The 20,747-nt window shown below is 38.7% G+C and overlaps 1 protein-coding gene across 2 annotated transcripts in view; it reads right to left on the bottom strand.

Moving 5' to 3' along the window:
• SOS2 (SOS Ras/Rho guanine nucleotide exchange factor 2) overlaps window positions 1-20,747 on the bottom strand; it is a 108,166-nt gene that overhangs the window by 8,756 nt on the left and 78,663 nt on the right. Inside the window, exons 17-21 of one of the 2 annotated variants that reach the window (XM_062205152.1) lie at window positions 14,417-14,534; window positions 11,910-12,082; window positions 8,006-8,122; window positions 3,173-3,437; window positions 1,620-1,661 (exon numbers count right to left, since the gene is read on the bottom strand). In XM_062205152.1, coding sequence (XP_062061136.1) covers window positions 1,620-1,661; window positions 3,173-3,437; window positions 8,006-8,122; window positions 11,910-12,082; window positions 14,417-14,534 — 715 coding nt within the window. The remainder of the gene's footprint in view (window positions 1-1,619; window positions 1,662-3,172; window positions 3,438-8,005; window positions 8,123-11,909; window positions 12,083-14,416; window positions 14,535-20,747) is intronic. The other variant, XM_062205153.1, reaches the window with a different exon arrangement.

Raw genomic sequence — 20,747 nt, 5'->3', positions numbered from 1 at the left:
GACAGAGAGGGGATGACAGACAGAGAGCTAGAGATCTTGCATTTGCTGGCTCACTCCCCAAACTGACAGAAGAGCCAGGTCTGGGCCAGAAGAGAGCCAGGAGTCAAGAATTCAATCCTGGTCTCCCACATGAGTGGCAGGGGCCCAAGCACTTGGGCCAAGATCTGCTGCCTTTCCAGGAACATTAGCAAGAAGATGGGTGGGAAGTGAAGCAGCCAGGACTCAAACTGGCACTCTGATATGGGATGCTAATATGGCAAATGGCAGCTTAATCCACTGGGCCACAGCGCCAGCCCCAGTAATGTACCTCTGACACAGCCTTGCTCATATTTAGAAAAAAATATTAACTCAAAAGACTGAACTGGCAACCAAGTATACCATAATTAAAATCCCTCTCAGATTTCGAGGGATGACAGTTATCTGTTTGTTTCTTTACAACATGTATTTTCTTTGAAATGCAGGATCTATTTGTGTCTACTGTTGATGGAGTCTTACTGTTTTTCTTCTTTTGTTTGAGCACTTTTGATATTACTATCTTCTTTCTTTTTAGAGGGATGTTTTAGGGATATTCAGAATTTTATGCAGTTATTCTGAACATTTTCCTACCCGATGAAAAATGTATTTTACCATCATACAAAATAATGTCTAGAATTCCTGGTTCTAAAATAGCACAGTGTTGCAGTTTATATTGTGTCTCTCCCCCACTCCCTATCCCCTCTATATTTTGAAGTTCTAATGCCCAGTACAAGTATTTATGACCTTATTTGAAGTATGGTCCCTGAAGATGTATCAAAATAGGACAAAGCCATTAAAGTGGGCTTTAATCCAATGCGACATGACAGTGTCTTTTGGAGAAGAGAAGAGGAGACACAATGGGAAAGAACACAGCCATGTGACAAAAGAAGCCAAGACTGAACTGATGTATCTACAAACCCAAAGATGCCAAGGATTGCCAGCAATTGCCAAAAGCTAGAAATGGCAACAAAAGATTTTCCTCTCCAATTTTCAGGGGGAAAATGGCCCTGCCAATAACTTGATTTTTTATTCCTAGCCTCCATAACTATAAGACAAAAAATTTATCCTTTTTTAAGATTTTCAGTTGGTGGTATTTTGTAATGGCAGCACTCAAAAACTAATACACATGATAAAGACATCTCTACTACAGAACAAAAAAAAAAAATTAAGAAAAACCATAAATTCCAAAAAATCCAAGAAATACCTGAAGCTTTAATTCACAAAGGCAGACTACAATGTAGAAGGAGACAAATGAAGGAACACAAAACCCAGATAGTGATAGTGATATGAAATTACTATTCATTCTTTGCCAAACAATGTGCTAGGTATTCTATATTGTACTTGCATTCCATCTTTAATAATTTAGAGGAGGTAATCTGTTCAAGATCACATAATCCCTAGCATGTGGACAGGTCATAAAATGAGGAAAACAAACTACAGTAAAGTTTCAAGAGTACACAGCTAGAAGTAATTCATCTATAAGATTTCTTTCATTTCTTATTCTTCAAATGTTGCTAAAACCCGGATATCCAAATGTAAATTTAATCAACCAGATTATTCCCTTTACAATTGTTTTATTAGAATCAACTTATATGCTTACTTACTTGAATGTGGCAAGAGCACTGGAGCAAAGATGCTATTGCTGCCTATTGGAATAAGAAAAATCGATTTGCAAAGGAGGACAATTTATATATATGGCTTCATTTTGTAAATATCTGCATAAAGTAACATCAATACACATACAGCACAGAACTTTACCACCATCTTTTGCTATGTAACCTTTTAGAAAAGGAACCCAGTACTCTTTGTACCTAGAATGTTTTTCCTTTCTTAGCATAAGTGATTCCTACTTTATCATAGTCTCCCCTTAATTTCCCTCACAGAACTTACTTACCTGTTTTCTTACTTACTGTCTATTGCTCCCTTATGAGGGATTGTGGAGCCCAAAATGTACTAAAATCTTTGTTGAATGACTAAATTAGCAAATAATATGCACAGGGGTAGCACCATGATGTAGGGGGTTAAGCTGCTGCCTGCATTGTTGCTATCCCATATGGGAGTGCCAGTTTGAGTCCTACTTGCTCCATTTGTGATACAGCTCTTTGAGAAAACACCTGGGAAAATAGCCGATGATGGCCCAAATACTTGGGCCCCTGCCACCCATGTAGAAGACCCAGATGGAGTTTCTGTTTCCTAGCTTCAGTTTGGCCCAGTGTAATCCTTGCAACCATTTGGAGAGTGAATCAGCCAATGGACAATCTCTCTCTCTTTCCCTTTTACTCCACCCTTCAATTAAATAAATCAATCTTGAAAAAAAATAGTACATGGGGCTGGCGCTGTGGCGCAGCAGGTTAACACCCTGGCCTGAAACACCAGCATCCCATATGGGTACCGGTTCAAGACCCAGCTGCTCCACTTCCTATCAAGCTCTCTGCTATGGCCTGAGAAAGCAGTAGAAGATGGCCCAAGTCCTTGGACCCCTGCACCTGCCTGGGAAACCCAACAGAAGCTCCTGGCTCCTGGCTTCGGATTGGTGCAGCTCCGGCCATTGCGGCCAATTGGGGAATGAACCAGCAGATGAAAGACCTCTTTCTCTCTCTCTCTTTCTCTCTCTCTGTGACTCTTTCAAATAAATAAATCTTTTTTTTTTTTTTAACAGGCAGAGTTAATCAGTGAGAGAGAGAGAGACAGAGAGAAAGGTCTTCCTTTTTTCGTTGGTTCACCCCCCAAGTGGCACGCTGCGCCGAACCGAAGCCAGGAGCCAGGTGCCCCCTCGTGGTCTCCCATGCGGGTGCAGGGCCCAAGGATCTGGGCTATCCTCCACTGCACTCCCAGGCCACAGCAGAGAGCTGGACTGGAAGAGGGGCAACCAGGACAGAATCCGGCGCCCCAACCGGGACTAGAACCCGGGGTGCCGGCGCTGTAGGTGGAGGATTAGCCTAGTGAGCCGCAGTGTCGGCCAATAAATCTTAATAATAATAATATGTACAAACAATGCATAGATGATGTTATTATGTTAATCACCATTTTTACAGTTAGATGTCATTTTTCATACTAATACAGCTTGCAAAGAATTCTATAGTGTCCTAATTAAAAAGATGACAATAATTACCTGAAAAACAAAATTCCTTTTTATGAGTGTATTTCAGACACTTACCACAGGAACTGTTGAGATCCACATCTAAAAACACACTACTAAGGTCTGAAGAAGCAGATACTGGTGGAGTAGACGGCGTATTTGGAGAGGTTGGTGCTGACACTGTTGATTCAAGCTCAGTTTCAGCAATCCGACTAAAGCTTATTTTATACGGTTCTCTTTCTAATGGCGTTGGATGACCTCGTAAAGTGCCTGAGGTAGAGCCATGTCGTCCTGTATTGGGCCTTATTCCAGGAGATTTTAAGGAGATCGTTGTTTTCCTGGGCTATGAAAAGCAAACATAACTAACATCACTAACTTGTGGTACTTTGTTCTTATGACTTAGAGTTACCTTAACAATTTTTAAGCACACAGTTAAGAGAGTGGAATACAATCTCAATCTCTAAGAACAGCCTGTAGAAATTTCTGGACTTAATTAGCTTACTCTTTAAGATGGACTTGAATATAAGGCAATCTCTTTCCCTAACTGTAGAAATAAATTCTTGACAATATGTGTGCAAACAACTTTTTGTCCCTAAAACGGAGGAACCTAAACTTCTCTTTCAAATTATATATCAGTTTTACAAATATCTATGGGGAAAATGATTTATGTGACACATTATGCTATATGCATCAGAAAAAAAAATCCCCCCTTCTTTTCTGTACTGAATGATAAACCTCCACAACAGTACTTTACAGTTTTTGGAGAAAGTTACTCTCCGTGTCCTCCACCCTAATTTCTGCCCCATTTAAAAAACTCTAGCAGTGGTAACCAAATGAAAAAGATCACAGAACTCAGATTCTCAACTGTGCCAATATCTCTGGAAAACCTCATTTACTTGGCCGGCGCCGTGGCTCAACAGGCTAATCCTCCACCTTGCGGCGCCGACACACCGGGTTCTAGTCCCGGTAGGGGCACCGATTCTGTCCTGGTTGCCCCCCTTCCAGGCCAGCTCTCTGCTGTGGCCAGGGAGTGCAGAGGAGGATGGCCCAAGTGCTTGGGCCCTGCACCCCATGGGAGACCAGGAGAAGCACCTGGCTCCTGCCATCGGAACAGCGCGGTGCGCTGGCGCAGCGCGCCAGCCGCGGCGGCCATTGGAGGATGAACCAATGGCAAAAGGAAGACCTTTCTCTCTGTCTCTCTCTCACTGTCCACTCTGCCTGTCAAAAAAAAAAAAAAAAAAAAAAAAAAAAAAAAGAAAACCTCATTTACTCCCTGTGAGGCTCAGTTTTCTTCATTTGTAAAATGAGGGTAAGATCTCTAACATACAACTGTTGTGAAGATGAGATAACAGGAAACTACCTAGCTTATTTACTGCTTTGCCCAACATTCTTGTTAAAAATGTTTCTACTTCCTTTCAAACCTTGCTACATTTTCAGTTAGCTACTTAGAAATTGGTCTTCCACTATTGCTGTAACCACTACAAATGCCTGGAGTAATGAGAATCCTGGCAGCTAATTCTGTGAGAGAAATGGGTTCCAGTGGCAATCATGGATCAATGAATGCTAATGGCAACAGACATGGTCAAGCCAAAGGAGCCATGATACATCTCGCTTACTCCTTCCCAAATCTTTTCATTTCTTTGTTCAATTCAGCTACCTGTTAGATTCTCACATCTTTCCCTCTTGCATTAGAAGGGATCAAAAGTGGACAGGTAAAAAAGTGGTACTATTGGGAAGGAAGAAGTTAAACTATCCCTATTTGCAGACACATGATTCTTTATTTAGGGGATCCAAAGAACTCCACTATGAGACTATGAGAACTCATGGAAGAGTTTGGTAAAGTAGCAGGATATAAAATCAATACACAAAAATCAACAGCCTTTGTATACACAGACAATGCCATGGCTGAGAAAGAACTTCTAAGATTAATCCCATTCGCAAAAACTACAAAAAAAAAATCATATATCTTGGAATAAACATAATCAAGGATGTCAAAGATCTCTACAATGAGAATTACAAAACTTAAAGAAAGAAACAGAAGATACCAAAAAATGGAAAAATCTTCCATGTCCATGTATTGGAAGAATCAATACAATCAAAAAGTCCATTCTTCCAAAAGCAATTTACAGATTCAACATGATACCAATCAAAATATCAAAGACATTCTTCTCAGATGTGGGAAAAATGATGCTGAAATTCATATGGAGGCACAGGAGACCTCGAGTACCTAAAACAATCTTCTACAACAAAAACAGAGCCAGAGGCATCACAATACCAGATTTCAAGACATGCTACAGGGCAGTTATAAACAAAACACTCTGGTACTGATACAAAAACAGATGGATAGGGCAATGGAACAGAATAGAAACGCCAGAAATCAATCCAAACATCTACAACCAACTTATATTTGACCAAGGAGCTAAAACCTATTCCTAGAGCAAGGACAGTCTATTCAACAAATGGTGCTGGGAAAACTAGATTTCCACATGCAGAAGCATGAAGCAAGACCCCTACCTTATACCTTACATAAAAATCCACTCAACATGGATTAAAGATCTAAATCTACAACCTGATACCATCAAATTATTAGAGAACATTGGAGAAACCCTGCAAGATTTTGGTACAGGCAAAGCCTTCTTGGAAAAGACCCCAGAGGCACAGGCAACAAAAGCCAAAATTAACAACTGGGATTACATCAAATTGAGAAGTTTCTGTACTGCAAAAGAAACAGTCAGGAAAGTGAAGGGGCAACTGACAGAACGGGAGAAAATATTTGCAAATTATGCAACTAATAAAGGATTCATAACTAGAATCTACAAAGAGGTCAAGAAACTCCATAACAACGAAACAAACAACCCACTTAAGAGATGGGCCAAGGACCTAAACAGACATTTTTCAAAAGAGGAAATCCAAACGGCCAACAGACACAGGAAAAAGTGTTCAGGATCACTAGTCATCAGGGAAATGCAAATCAAAACCACAGTGAGGTTTCACCTCACCCCGGTTAGAATGGCTTACATATAGAATTCAACTAACAACAGATGCTGGTGAGGATGTGGGGAAAAAAGGCACACTAATCCACTGTTGGTGGGAATGCAAACTGGTAAAGCTGCTACGGAAGATAGTTTGGAGATTCCTCAGAAACCTGAATATAGCCCTACCACATGACCCAGCCATCCCACTCCTTGGAATTTACCCAAAGGAAATTAAATTGGCAAATAAAAGAGATGTCTGTACTTCAATGTTTATTGCAGCTCAATTCACAATAGCTAAGACACAGAATCAACCTAAATGCCCATCAACAGAAGACTGGATAAAGAAATTATGGGATATGTACTCTATAGAATACTACACAGTGTTAAAAAAAATGAAATATGATCATTTGCAACAAAATGGAGGAATCTGCAAAACATCATGCTGAGTGAAATGAGCCAGTCCCAAAGGGACAAATACCATACGTTCTCCCTGATTTGTGACAACTAACTGAGCACCTAAAAGGAAACCTGCAGAAGTGAAACTGACACTATGAGAAATAATAATTTGATCAGTTCTTGTACTGACTGTTGAGGAACAGCTTACTATTTTATTCTTTTTAGTATTTCCTTTTTCTACTTAATACATTGGTTGAACCCTTTAATTAACACAGAATTATTCTTAAGTGTTTAAATCCAACTGAAGATTGATCCCTGTTAAAATTAATAAGAAAGGGAGAAGACGTACAGTTTGGCACATGTTCCCTCGACCTACCCCTAGGGTAAAGTTAAAAACTTGCCATGGGACTCCAAATCCCATTAGGTTGGCAGGTACGAATGCCATCTTACTAGTTAAAGTGATCAATTTAAGTTTATAACTGATCATAAAGATAGGATTAAGTTTCAAAGGGACCACATAAATAAGACCAGGGTGTGCTAATAATAATTGATACAATTAAAAAGGAGAGAATGATCCAACATGGGAAGCAGGATACACAGCAGACTCACAGAATGACAAATGCCCTAAACAGCACTCTGGCCTCAGAATCAGCCCTTAAGGCATTTGGATCTGGCTAAAAAGCCCATGAGAGTTTCTCAGGCATGGAAAGCCAAGACACTGTGGCAAAAAGATAAAAATAAAAGAAAATAAAAAATAAAAAAAAAATGACCAGAATGAAAGATCTCTGTGAGTGAGATCCCAGTGGAAAGAAGGGGTCATCGAAGAAGGAGGTGCCTTTCTCTGAAGGGAGGAGAGAACTTCCACTTTGATTATGGCCTTGTCTTAATAATGTCAGAGTTTGTGAACTCAAGAGGCTTCCATAGCCTTGGCAGCTCATGACACTGATCACTGAAGTCATAAATAAGAGTGTCAATTGTTAAATCAACAACAGGAGTCACTGCACTTGCTCCCCATGTAAGACCTCTGTTCTTAATGTGTTATACTATGAGAATTAATGGTAAAACTAGTCTTCAAACAGTACTTATACTTTGTATGTCTGTGTGGGTGCAAACTGTTGAAATCTTTACTTAGTATAAAGTTGATCTTCTGTATATGAAGATAATTAAAAATGAATCTTAGTGAAGAATAGGATGGAAGAGGGAGTAGGAGGTGGGATGGTTTGGGGGTAGGAGGGCGGGTATGGGGGAAAAACCTCCATAATGCAAAAGTTGTACTTATGAAATTTATATTTATTAAATAAAAGCTTTCTAAAAAAATAAGTGGCACTAAGATAAAAGTAAGATTTTATCAAAAGCCTGATATTTTCCTCCAGAATATAATTTTAGAAATAGTATAGTACTATAAAACAGTATAGTACTATGAAACAAACACCTAGAAACAGTTATCTGATTATATTGCAATGTTAAAGGAAAAAGTCACTAAATAATGAAAATAACACTAATTTTAAAAACAGAACAATTTTTCTAAAATTGGACTTACAAATCGAGGTGGCTGTTTGCAGTTTCGGGGTTCAATTTCTAGAGACTTGTTGAACAAATAATCTGTAAACTCTTTTTCAGATGCACTTCCCATGGGGTTAAGGTTTTCAAAGAATCTCTGGAATTAAACAAATACCTATTAAGTATATATTTTAGGTCTTACTACAGTAATATCATATTAAAAATTTTGAAGAGAATTATTTCTCATCATTTCAGTGCTAAAACAGTTACCAATGAAAGAAGGGATCACATCTGTGAAGTTCACAAGAATTGCTCATTCTAGTTTCTCCACTTTTGAATAAGATTGTGTAATTTCTGTAGAAGCTATATTCTGGCCTTAAAGTTAAAATAAGATGAGCAGATTTGGGCCAGTGCTGTGGTGCCTTAGGTTAATATTCCTCCTGTGGTGCCAACATCCCATACGGGTGCTGGTTTGTGTCCTAGCTGCTCCTCTTCCCATCCAACTCTCTGCTATGGCCTGGGAAAGCAGTAGAAGATGGGCCCCTGCACCCACATGGGAGACCTGGAAGAAGCTCCTGGTTGCTGGCTTTAGATCAGCTCAGCACAGTCTGTTGCAGCCATTTGGGACGTGAACCAGTGGATGGAAGATCTTTCTCTCTGTCTCTCACTCTCCCTGTAACTCTACACCTCAAATAAATAAATAAAATCATTTTAAAAAAAAGATGAGATTTTCATTTATCATTATATTAACAGCTCAGTAGTATCGCTTGTCATTACTATGATAACTTGTATAAACTGTACTTACTAAGAAAACAGCATGATCATCACTAATCTGACACTAAATATAGAACAAAATTATAGGTATAATCCACAATTAAATTTAGAAAATCATCAAAAAATGGAGTTAAGTTGGATTAAGGTCTATTCAAAAGTAATTTCTGGAACAACTAAAAATCTGAACTTAGATGTCCTAACTTCTAATGCAAAAAAAAATATTTTAGGTTTAAATTTAACCAGAACATTTAGATGATGTTAGCAAAGTACCAAAAAAGAAGAAGAAACAGTAATCTCACTAACCAGACATCTCTCACTGTTTACATTTTATCATTAGAATATCCTCCAATGTTTTTCCTGTGTGAATAAAAGCATATATATTGAATTTTTCTGAAAAAGTGAGGTAACACCATAGAACTTGTTTTTTTGTTTTTTTGTTTGTTTGTTTGTTTTTTTAAGATCATTTATTTGAAAAGTCAGAGTTATAGAGAAGGATGGAGGGGAGGGAGAGAGGGAGAGAGAGAGAGAGAGAGACAGAGAGAGAGATATCTGCCATCTGCTGGTTCACTCTCCAAACTGCTTCAACAACCAGGTCTGGGCTGATCTGAAGCCAGGAGCCAGGAGCTTCTTCCAGGTCTCCCACATAATTGAAGGGGCCTAAGCATTTGGGCCATCTTTCACTGCTTCTCCAGGTGCATTGGCAGGGAGCTGAATAGGAAGTGGAGCAGCTGGGACTCAAACTGGTGCCCATATGGGATGCCAGCACTGCAGGTACTGGCTTTACCCAGTAAGCCACAGCGCCAGCCCCTATACTACTCTCTAACAACATTAAGTTGTTCTTATACTCAGCTTAGCTAAACTAACGAAATGACCAAACAGTGATTTAAAGGCTTTCAGAAAGCTCTAACAGCTACTCTTTATTTTCTCACTGTTTTTAAATATGATTTAGAGTGTTTAACTATGGTTTAAAATGTGAATAGACGGGGCTGGCATTGTGATGTAGAATGTAAAGCTGCCACATATGATACCGGCAACCCATATGGGCACCAGTTCATGTCCTAGTGGCTCCACTTCTGAGCCAGCTCACTGCAAATGGCCTGGGAAAAGCAGCAGATGATGACCCAAGTGCTTGGGCCCCTGCTACCCATGTGGGAGACTTAGAAGAAGCTACTGGCTCCTGGCTTCAGTCTGGTCTAGCACTGGCCATTGTGACCATCTGGGGAGTGAATCAGTGAATGGAGGATCTCTCTCTATATATATCTCCCTCAGAGTAAATATATTCTAAATTTACTTTGACTCGTATAAAGAAGCCATTCTCCTCCTCCCCTAAATGTTTTTAATGACAGTAGGAAACAGACCAGACCATAAAAATCTATTAGCAGGTATGTTTCTAAAAAATGAGTGTTAGAAGTACCATTTCAAATACGGTAATGACAATATAATATTACTTCTATGGAAAAATATATTACGAACTCTAATTTGGCCTTCAAGAAGTTACTTCCTTAGCCCTGGGAAGCTCTACATAAGACAGAGCTAGCTCAGTGGTGCGGATATGGGACGAAATGTGACCACTGGTAGATTATCACTGTTTTCTATACAGCAGATATCTGTCCACAAATTTTTAAATGGTGTGCTTTGGCTTGTAATTTCTTAGGACTTTGGGGTACTTTATCTTGAGATGGGAACAAAGAATAGTTACAACCTTATAATTCTGGAGAACAGAAGTAATGGCAGTTATTTTCACTCAAAATACCCAAATGCATACTGTATCTAAAAGTTTACCACAGTTTTCAGTGTGACCAGTGAACCTATTTTGGTTGATACTTAGTTACACAGAGAGGAATAGAGAGAGAACCTTCCATCGACTGGTTCACTCCCCAAGTGGCTGCAAGGACTAGGCCAGACTAACACCAGGAGCTTCTTCTGGGTCTCCCATGTGGGTGCAGGGACCCAAGTATTTGAGCCATCTTCTGCTGCTTTCCCAGGCACAATAGCAGGGAGCTAGATCAGAAATGGAGCAACCAGGACTCAAACCAGTCCCCATAAAAAATATGGGTATTATGGGCAGTGGCTTTATCCACTGCAGCACAATGATGGCCTCTCCCTATGAGTATTTTTTTTTAAAGATTTATTTATTTGACAGCCAGAGTTACAGACAGTAAGCGAGAGAGACAGAGAGAAAGGTCTTCCATCCGTTGGTTCACTCCCCAAATGGCCTCAACGGCCGGAGCCATGCCGATCCAAAGCCAGGAGCCAGGTGCTTCTTCCCGGTCTCCCACGAGGGTGCAGGGACCCAAGGACCTGGGCCATCCTCCACTGCTTTCCCAGACCACAGCAGAGAGCTGGATTAGAAGAGGAGCAGCCGGGACTAGAACCAGTGCCCATTTGGGATGCTGGTGCCACAGTGCCAGCCCCTATTGAGTCTTTAAACACAGAGTTCATCTGAAGAAATCAGTCATGTAATGTTATCACAACACATGTAAAATACCTAAAATGGCTTTCAATCAATGGTAATACTAGTAGCAGATTTTCTTTTTACTGCATGGACATCAGAAAGCTTCTTCCATTTCTACTTTGTGGAATTGTTGCTTGAACCAGCTCACAAAGAAGCAAAACTTTCAAGACAAAGTACTTACTAATATTAATAACTGTAGATAATGTAGAATAATTAACTTATCTAGTGACTATTAACTTATTATTTTCATAGCAAGATAAATAGCATCATAAATGATTATGGTATTTCTTAGAGAACACTTTTTTTTAATTTTTATTTTATTTATTTATTTATTTTTTGACAGGCAGAGTGGACAGTGAGAGAGAGAGAGAGACAAAGAGAAAAGTCTTCCTTTTGCAGTTGGTTCACCCTCCAATGGCCGCCGTGGCTGGCGCACTGCAGCCGGCGCATCGCACTGATCCAAAGCCAGGAGCCAGGTGCTTCTCCTGGTCTCCCATGCGGGTACAGGGCCCAAGCACTTGGGCCATCCTCCACTGCACTCCTGGGCCACAGCAGAGAGCTGGCCTGGAAGAGGGGCAACCGGGACAGAATCCCGCGCTCCGACCGGGACTAGAACCCGGTATGCCAGTGCCGCAAGGCGGAGGATTAGCCTATTGAGCCGTGGCGCCGGCCCCTTAGAGAATACTTTTTAAAGAGAAGCAAAGAAAATATTTACCCTCATTTCTGGTTCTATCCGTAAACAGTAAGGCTGATTCTGATATTGCTGAATTTCCCCAGTAATTTCAGCAACTTTCCTCCTCTTACTGAAATTGATTAAATCTTTCCCTTTCTTTTTTAAGAAGTCATTATTTCCTTCTTCAGTCTTCAGTATATTTGTTAAATATATTCCTAATAAAAGAAAACATTTAAAGAAAAGTTATTTTAAAATTGGTTAATCAATATTTGACCTAATAAAATTGAAAGGCATCATATATAATTCAGCAATTCTATTCCTAAAATGTTGATATCTTTAATAGACTTACTCATTAATTTTCCAGTAAGAATTTTTAAACATGGAAATAATTTAAAAAGAAAATGAACACTACTAGTCTGATGGCAAATTAAGCTTAACTGGGGGCAGGAGTGTTGTACAGCCATTAAGTTGCTGCTTGGGATATCCATATCCCATATTGGAATGTATGCTTTCCTGATTCCCATACAGCTTCCTGCTAATGCACACCCTGGGAGGCAGAAGATGACTCAAGTACTTGAGTCCCTGATACCATGAGGAAGACTCAGATTAAGTTTTAGCCTCTCGGCTTTGGCCTGGCCCAGCCCAGGCTGTTGTGATCACCTCGGGAGTAAAACAGTGGATGGAAGACTCTTCTCTGTCAAATGAAATGAAAATAAATATTAAAAGCTTTTAAATTAAAATTTTCTAAACCCTAATTTCACAGTCTAAATTTTAAGTGTTAAATCTATTTTTAAAAAATTTCATTATTTGCAACAGAGTGCCAGAGAGAGAAAGTGAGAGAGAGGGAGAAATCTGTCTATTGGTTCACTCCCCAAATGGCTGCAACAGGCCTGGGCCAGGCCAAACCCAGGTGCCAGGAACCCCATCAGGGTCTTCCACAGGGGTTGCAGGAACCCAAGTACTTCAGCCATCTTTCATTATTTTCCCAGATGCACTAGCAGGGAGTCAGATTGGAAGTGAAATAGCTGGGACTCAATAAGTGCTCTGATACAGATGCCTGCATCACTAGCAGGGGCTTAACACACTGTGTCACAACACTAACCTCTGTGTTATATTATTATAACAAATTTTTAATATATGATTATAAATATTTAAGGTTAATAATCTTAAGTGCTTATTAATCAGTATTTTAAGCCAATTTTGGTTAATAAATTACATAGTTATAAATTAATTATTTTCAGAGCCTGTAATTCAGATAGAAAAATAATTATTTCTCACCCCTGGAATATAAAAAGGATTTTAATCTCTTTTTCATGCATAACTAATGATTCATTTAAATTGACAGTTCTCAATTTGAAGCAATTTTGTCCCCCATGGGATATCTGGGAACATCTGGAAACACTTTGGGTGATCACAGTGAGAAGCATACTACTGGTATCCAGTGAATAGAGGCAAAGAGGCTATTAAACTTCCTACAGTGTATATGAGAACCCTTCACAACACAGAACTAACTGGCCCAAAATGTCAATAGTGCTAAAGTTGAAAATGATTCAAATCATTCTTTATCAATAGAATAGTGATGAGCTGCATAACAAAGTTTCAGTCAACAACAGTCCACATATTTGATGACAGTCCCATAACATAATGGAGCTGAACAATTCCTGTCACCTAATGATGCAGCATTCATCATACTGTTGTAGCACAACACATCACTCATGTCATGTGGTAATGTCCATGTAAACAAACCGACTGTGCTGCCAGTCATACAACAGAGTTGCACAGTTATCAACAGTGCATAATACTTGCTAATGATAAATGATTATGGTGCTGGTTTATATATTTACTATATCACACTTTTTACTGCTAAGAGTATATTCTATCTTATACTTACAAAAAAAGTTCCCTGTAAAACACTGACACGTTACAGTGGCAGTGGCCTCATTTATCTCAAGTTTACTGAGTCTAGATTGTAAGTCACACTGAGGCACTGACCTATCCCACCTAAGTTTGTCAAGTGTACTCTATGATGCTCATGCAACAGTGAAATCACCTAAAGACGCATTTCTCAGAACGTGTCTCTGTCGTTAAGCAACACATGACTATGTTTAAGAAAACTTTACCGTACAAAATGCTGCCTAATGTATAACAATATCTTAATTCTGAATTGAAAAGTCACCTAAAAGCCTCTAATATAGAGAAAACATGATTTTTTTTTAAATGGGGGAAACAAACATTGCAGCAGTGATATAACTAGAGAGATAAAATAAAAATAAGTTACCATTTCACCTGTGCCTACTATGTGCTAGACTTTGTATCAGGTAGTATAGTTAAAATATCTTTAAGTCTTACAACAACTCAATGAGGTAACTGTCATAATCATTATTGCATAGGTAATGATGTAAAGAGTTTAAGATTTTCTTAGTAATATATATAGCCAATAAAAGTAGATAAGATGATAAAAAGTAGGGACAACCTGCCTCTACTGCCTAGCCTTTTCTTTTCGCTACAACACACTCATTCTCTAAATATATTCATATTTAGTAACTTACCAAAAAAAGGCACACAAGGTGGATTGATTGACTTAAGTTTTACTAGGTATTTTTTAAAGTGATCTTGACTCAATTCAACAGCTTCATCCAAAATTCTTCGTTTTCTTTCCTGCAATGCCTTTAAAAAATATAAATTGAGTATAATTTTAAAAACAATTCAATCATATTTACAATGTAGAGTTTTAAATTTTATAAAATTGTTATTCCTTGGCATTGTCTGAAATGATTTTTTTCTTTATAAGTATAAAACCTAAAACTTTAGTTTTTTCCAATATAAACAGAGGATTAAACAAGAAAAAAAATTTCTTCCTCAGGACTCTGTTAGTTATAATTCTGATTAGCCAGGGATTCTTCAAGTTACAGAGGCAGGAGAAGAAAATTATAATCCCTTGGTATTCAAACAGTTTTCTATTGAAAGAAGGGGTAAAGTGAATTTTGGTAAAGAGAAGGAAAGTAAGAAAATTCTAACAAAAACGTAGTAAACAAATTAAGTACATGGACTTCTATTTATTACATTTTCTTACTGTAAATTATTTTGAAGTATTTACACATGAGGCAGGTGTTTGGCATAGTGGTTAAGACTATGGTTGGGATACCCACGTCCTTTTTCAGAGTGTCTGGGTTCAAGGCCCAGCTTTCTGCTAATGTGTACTCTGAGGCAGTGGTTGGGTCCCTGCCAGAACTGGATTGAGTTTTTGGCTCCCAGGCACTTTGGGAGTGAACCAGTAGGTGGGAACGCACTCTCTCTCTCTCTGCCTCTCAAATAAAGAAATTTTAAAAAAACCTTTTTTTAAAGTTTATAACACATGAACGCACACACACATACACACAAAACCCACAGCAAACATCACACTTGAAAAACTATTCAATGTATTTCCTTAAAGTTAAAGAAAACGCTAAAATAGGCCGGCACCGTGGCTTAACAGGCTAATCCTCCGCCTTGTGGCGCCAGCACACCGGGTTCTAGTCCCAGTTAGGGCGCCGGATTCTATCCCGGTTGCCCCTCTTCCAGGCCAGCTCTCTGCTATGGCCCGGGAAGGCAGTGGAGGATGGCTCAAGTGCTTGGGCCCTGCACCCGCATGGGAGACCAGGAGAAGCACCTGGCTCCTGGCTTCGGATCAGCGAGATACGCCGGCCGCAGCGGCCATTGGAGGGTGAACCAACGGCAAAAAGGAAGACCTTCCTATCTGTCTCTCTCTCTCACTATCCACTCTGCCTGTCAAAAAAAAAAAAATTAATTAATTTAAAAAAAAAAACCGCTAAAATAAAGATGACTGCATTGTAGCCTTTTCAGCACTACAAAGAAGTCCTAGCTAACACGGACAAGAAAAGAAAAAATTCTGTCACTATTTATAGAGCATATGACTGCCTAGGAAAAAAACTTAAATAAATTCACATATAGACTAGTAATGCGAATTTACTAATGTTTTCTATAAAACCAATAACCAAAAATCAACTTTATTTTTATATATGAAAATCTATCATCAATAAAGAAGACATGATTTAAAAAAATAATCTAATAAAAATCTAACAAAATCAGTGTGAGCTATCTGTCAGGAAAACAATGAAAGTTCACTAAATGAGTAAATAAAGGGAGAGATAAACTATGTCCATGGTTGGGAAGATTCATCACTGTTAAAATGTCAACTCTTCACTAACTGTCTTATAAATCTAATGCAACTCCTATTAAATATTCAAATTCTTAATGTAACTTACACTGAATCAAAAATTTACACAGAAAAAACAAAGGGCCAATAGGTCCACTTTTAAAAATGAAAATAAATAAGGTTGGTGGAAACTTATCCTATTCTTTCTCAAGAACTAATATAAAGTTATGGCAAATAAGACATATGGCATTGACACAGGAGAAATCAAACAAACAAAAAAAAGGAACAGAGGAGAAAAACCAGAAACAGCCCCACATATGTGGACCCTTGACTAACAGTACAGGTAACACTTCAGATTAATGGGGCAAAGATGGAAATAAATGCATGGTAGCAACTGGGTAGGCGTATAGAACAAAATTTGAAATTAGACTCCAACATTATTCATATTCAAAATTCATTCTTAGCCATATTAAAGATTTCATGAGAAAGACAAAATATTAAGACACAGAGGGGAAATCTATTAAATTGGATACAAAAATGCTAATTACAAAGTAAAAAATAAGTGCATTTGACTAAATTAAGAATTCCTGTTCTCAAAAAGAATCATAAGAGATTAAAAAAGAGAGAGCTTCAATCTAGGAAGAGATATTTATAGCACACATAATTGACAAAAGATTAGAATAAAGAATATAAGAGAATTCATACAATTCCACAAGAAAAAGCTAACAATGAAAGTTTGAAAACTTCCACAAGAAGAAATACAAAGAATCAATAAACATTTGATATTAGGGAAATAGAAACCCAAACTACAAGACTAGAAAAATTTAAAGGATTAACAATACCAGGGTTGGTGACTACGTGAAATAATTGGATCTCATAAATTTTTGATTAGAGTGCAAATTAGTACAACTACTTAAAACAATTTAGCCTTATCTAGCAGAGTAGAAGATACCCATATCCTATTACTTAGTAATCTACTTCTACAAATTCTTTTAGGGTCTTGTATGTGTGTGCATGTGTACATACATGTAAAAAATGCTCATAGCACAAATGCTGATGATTGCCCAACAGTGGAAACAACCCAAATAATCCTTAACTAATAAGTGAAAAGTACATTTTGGTAAATTTATTCTTGTAATATAGCTATTAAATGACTATGAGCTACAGTTACAAGAAAAAACATGGAAAAATTTTAGGAGACATAATATTGAGTGAAAGTCACTGTAGAGTTATATTCATATAAAATTAAATATTCAAACAAATAATAAAGTTTAGAGACATAAAGCGTAAAATTCAGAATGGTGGTTGATCCTGAGGAGGCAAGGAAGGAGGTAGAATTGGGAGGGGTTCTTAAACTGGATGCCTCAGAGATAGGTTTTTTTTTTTTATTCTTTATATTTAATACATAATTTTACAAATACTGTTGTGTATCCAATATTTTTAAATAATTAAAACCCAACATATCAAAATGAATAAACTATGCCAGAGTTTTTCAAAATCAGAACTGAAATTAAAAATTATAGAAATTAAAATGCATATATAATGCAGTTTTTCCTCTACTCTCCTCTAATTACAACCCACTAAAGAAAGCAATATTGGGCCGGCGCCACGGCTCAATAGGCTAATCCTCCACCTTGCGGCGCCAGCACCCCAGGTTCTAGTCCCGGTCGGGGCGCCGGATTCTGTCCCGGTTGCCCCTCTTCCAGACCAGCTCTCTGCTGTGGCCAGGGAGTGCAGTGGAGGATGGCCCAAGTGCTTGGGCCCTGCACCCCATGGGAGACCAGGAGAAGCACCTGGCTCCTGCCATCAGATCAGCGCGGTGCGCCAGACGCAGCGCGCCAGCCGCGGCGGCCATTGGAGGGTGAAGCAACGGCAAAGGAAGACCTTTCTCTCTGTCTCTCTCTCTCTCACTGTCCACTCTGCCTGTCAAAAAAAAAAAAAAAAAAAAAAGAAAGAAAGAAAGAAAGAAAGAAAAGAAAGCAATGTTAAGAAAAGAATATACAGGGGCCGGTGCTGTGGCGCAGCGGGTTAAAGCCCTGGCCTGAAGTGCCGGAATCCCATATGGGTGCCAGTTCTGGCCCTGGCTGCTCCTCTTCTGATCCTGCTCTTTGATACGGCCTGGGAAAGCAGTAGAAGATGGCCCAAGTCCTTGGGTCCCTGCACCCACGTGGGAGACCCGGAGGAGGCTCCTGGCTCCTGGCTCCACTTTGGTGCAGCTCCGGCCGCTGCAGCCATCTGGGGAGTGAACCAGCGGTTGGAAGACCTCTCTCTCTATCTCTACCTCTCTCTGTAACTCTGACTTTCAAACAAATAAAATAAATCTTAAAAAAAAAAGAAAGGAATATACATCCTTCTACACTATTGTCAATATTCAAGTAACTTCACTTAAAAGTTTATAGTTTTTCTTTTTGTTATATTACAATGGAATCATAAGTTATTCTGAAGCTTTCTTATGGATTTTGCCCAAAACAATCACAAGTATTTTTCCAAGACAATACACATAGATCCAGTCACTTTTTTTTTCCATAGCTGAATAATATTTCACACTACAGTTGTTAAGATAATGCATGTAATTATTCTCCTAGAGAGGGGCATTCAGGTAACTTCTTGTTTTCTACAACTATAAATACTATGTGCACATAACATTACAAAATCTGATATTTTACTTCTTTAGGATTTTCTTTAAGATATGTGTACTTCTGATTTCAAATACATTGCTAGATGACTTTTCAGAAAGACTGTAAAAATTCACAGCCCCAAAGGCAATATTTAAAAAAAAAGATTTATTTTATTTATTTGAAAGACAGAGTTACAGAGATAGGTTGAGAGAGAGAGAGAAAGAGAAAGAGAGAGAGAGAGAGAGAGAGAGAGAGAAAGAGAGAGGTTTTCCATCCCAATGACTGCAGTAGCCAGTGCTAAGCTGATCCAAAGCCAGGAGCCAGGAGCTTCTTCCGGGACTCCCACGCAGGTGCTGGGGCCCAAAGAGTTGAGCCATCTTCCACTGCTTTCCCAGGCCATAGCAGAGAACTGGGTCAGAAGTGGAGTAGCTGGCACTCAAACCGGAGCCCAAATAGGATGATGGTGCAGCAGGCCAGGGCTTTAACCCGCTGTGCCACAGTGCCAGCCCCCCAAAAGCAATATTTGTATAGGCGAGCTTATAACTTACTACCCTTCACTAACAGAAAGATTTCCAAGATATAAAAGTAAAGGAATAATTCATAAACATAGATTTTGATTTATGAAATATGTCAAAGTGTATTTTTAATTGAAAAGCAGGTAAAAACAAAGGTATATACAAATGGGAAAATAGAGTTTGACCAAGTTAAAATCTTTAGTATCTACTTAAAGTCTATATAATAATCAATAAAATATAACCACCAAAGGACATGAACAGATAAATCACAAAGAAAAGCAGCCAATAAACATTTAAAAATAGACATTTAATTTTTAAAATGAGAGTTTTTATTTTTGACCCATATAATCTATAGCTCTCTACCTCTGCCTCTCTGTAATTCTTTTCAAATAAATAAATAAATATATAAATAAATCTTTTTAAAAAAAAACAGTGAATACCCAGCAACATTTTTCATGTCTTATTAGGAAACACTTTGGCAAAAGTATGAGAAGTTTCATCTCTCCCTATCTCTCCCCTTCTTTCCCTAACTCTGCCTTACAAAATAAATAAAATAAATCCAACCAAAAAACCTATGAAAAGTCTTAAAATGTACAAATATTCTGACCCAGGATTTTCACCAATAGAAATTTATTCTAGGGGGCTGGCAGTGTGGGCACAGCAGGTTAAGACACTACTTGCAACACCAGCATCCCATATGAACACCCCTACAAGTTCCAGCTGCTCCATTTCCAATTCAACTCCTTGCTAATGTGCCAGGGAAAGCAGCAGAAGATGGCACAAATACTTGTGCCCCTACTTCCCACATGAGAGACGCAGATGGAGTTCCAGACTCCTGGCTTCAGCCTGTCCAGGCCCAAGCTGTTGAAGCCATTTGGGGAGTGAACCCGCAAATGGAAGATATCTTTCTTTCTTTGTCTATTGTCTTTCCCTCTCTCCTTAACTCTTTCAAATAAATAAATAAATCTTCAAAAAAAATTTATTCTAGGAGAAAAATCAAATTTTTACAAAGATTTGTATATATGGATATCCTATGGTAAATTTTTTTTAAAAAAGGTGTATCTATTTTGAAAAGCAAAAAGATAAAAAGAGATGGATAGAGATCCCCCATAGCTGGATCACTGACCAAATACCTGCAACAGGTATTTGGGTCACTGAAATGAAGTCAAGAGCTAGGAACTCAATCTGGGTATCCCACGTGGGTGGCAGGGATCCAACTATGCTTCCCAGAGTGCGCGTTATTAGCAGTAAGTCAGAACTGGAAGCAGAATTAGGACTTGAACCCAGGATGCAGGTATCTCAAGCAGTATCTTAACCCTTTTTTTAAAAAAAATATTTATTTTACTTATTTGAAAGAGTTAGAGAGAGAGAAAGAGAGAGAGAGAGAGAGGTCTTCCATCCACCAGTTCACTCCCCAAATGAACACAACAGCCAGAGCTGAGCTGATCCGAAGCCAGGAGCCAGGAGCTTCTCCCAGGTCTCCCACATAGGTGCAGGGGCCCAAGAACATGGGCCATCTTCTACTGCTTTCCCAGACCAAAGCAGAGAGCTGGATCAGAAGTGGAGCAGCTGGGACTGAACCAGCACCCAA

This window comes from Lepus europaeus, chromosome 11 (genome assembly GCF_033115175.1).
Source record: "Lepus europaeus isolate LE1 chromosome 11, mLepTim1.pri, whole genome shotgun sequence".
Taxonomy (NCBI): domain Eukaryota; kingdom Metazoa; phylum Chordata; class Mammalia; order Lagomorpha; family Leporidae; genus Lepus; species Lepus europaeus.
Note: the sequence above shows the minus strand (reverse complement) of the source record. Positions and strands in the feature narration are given on the sequence as shown.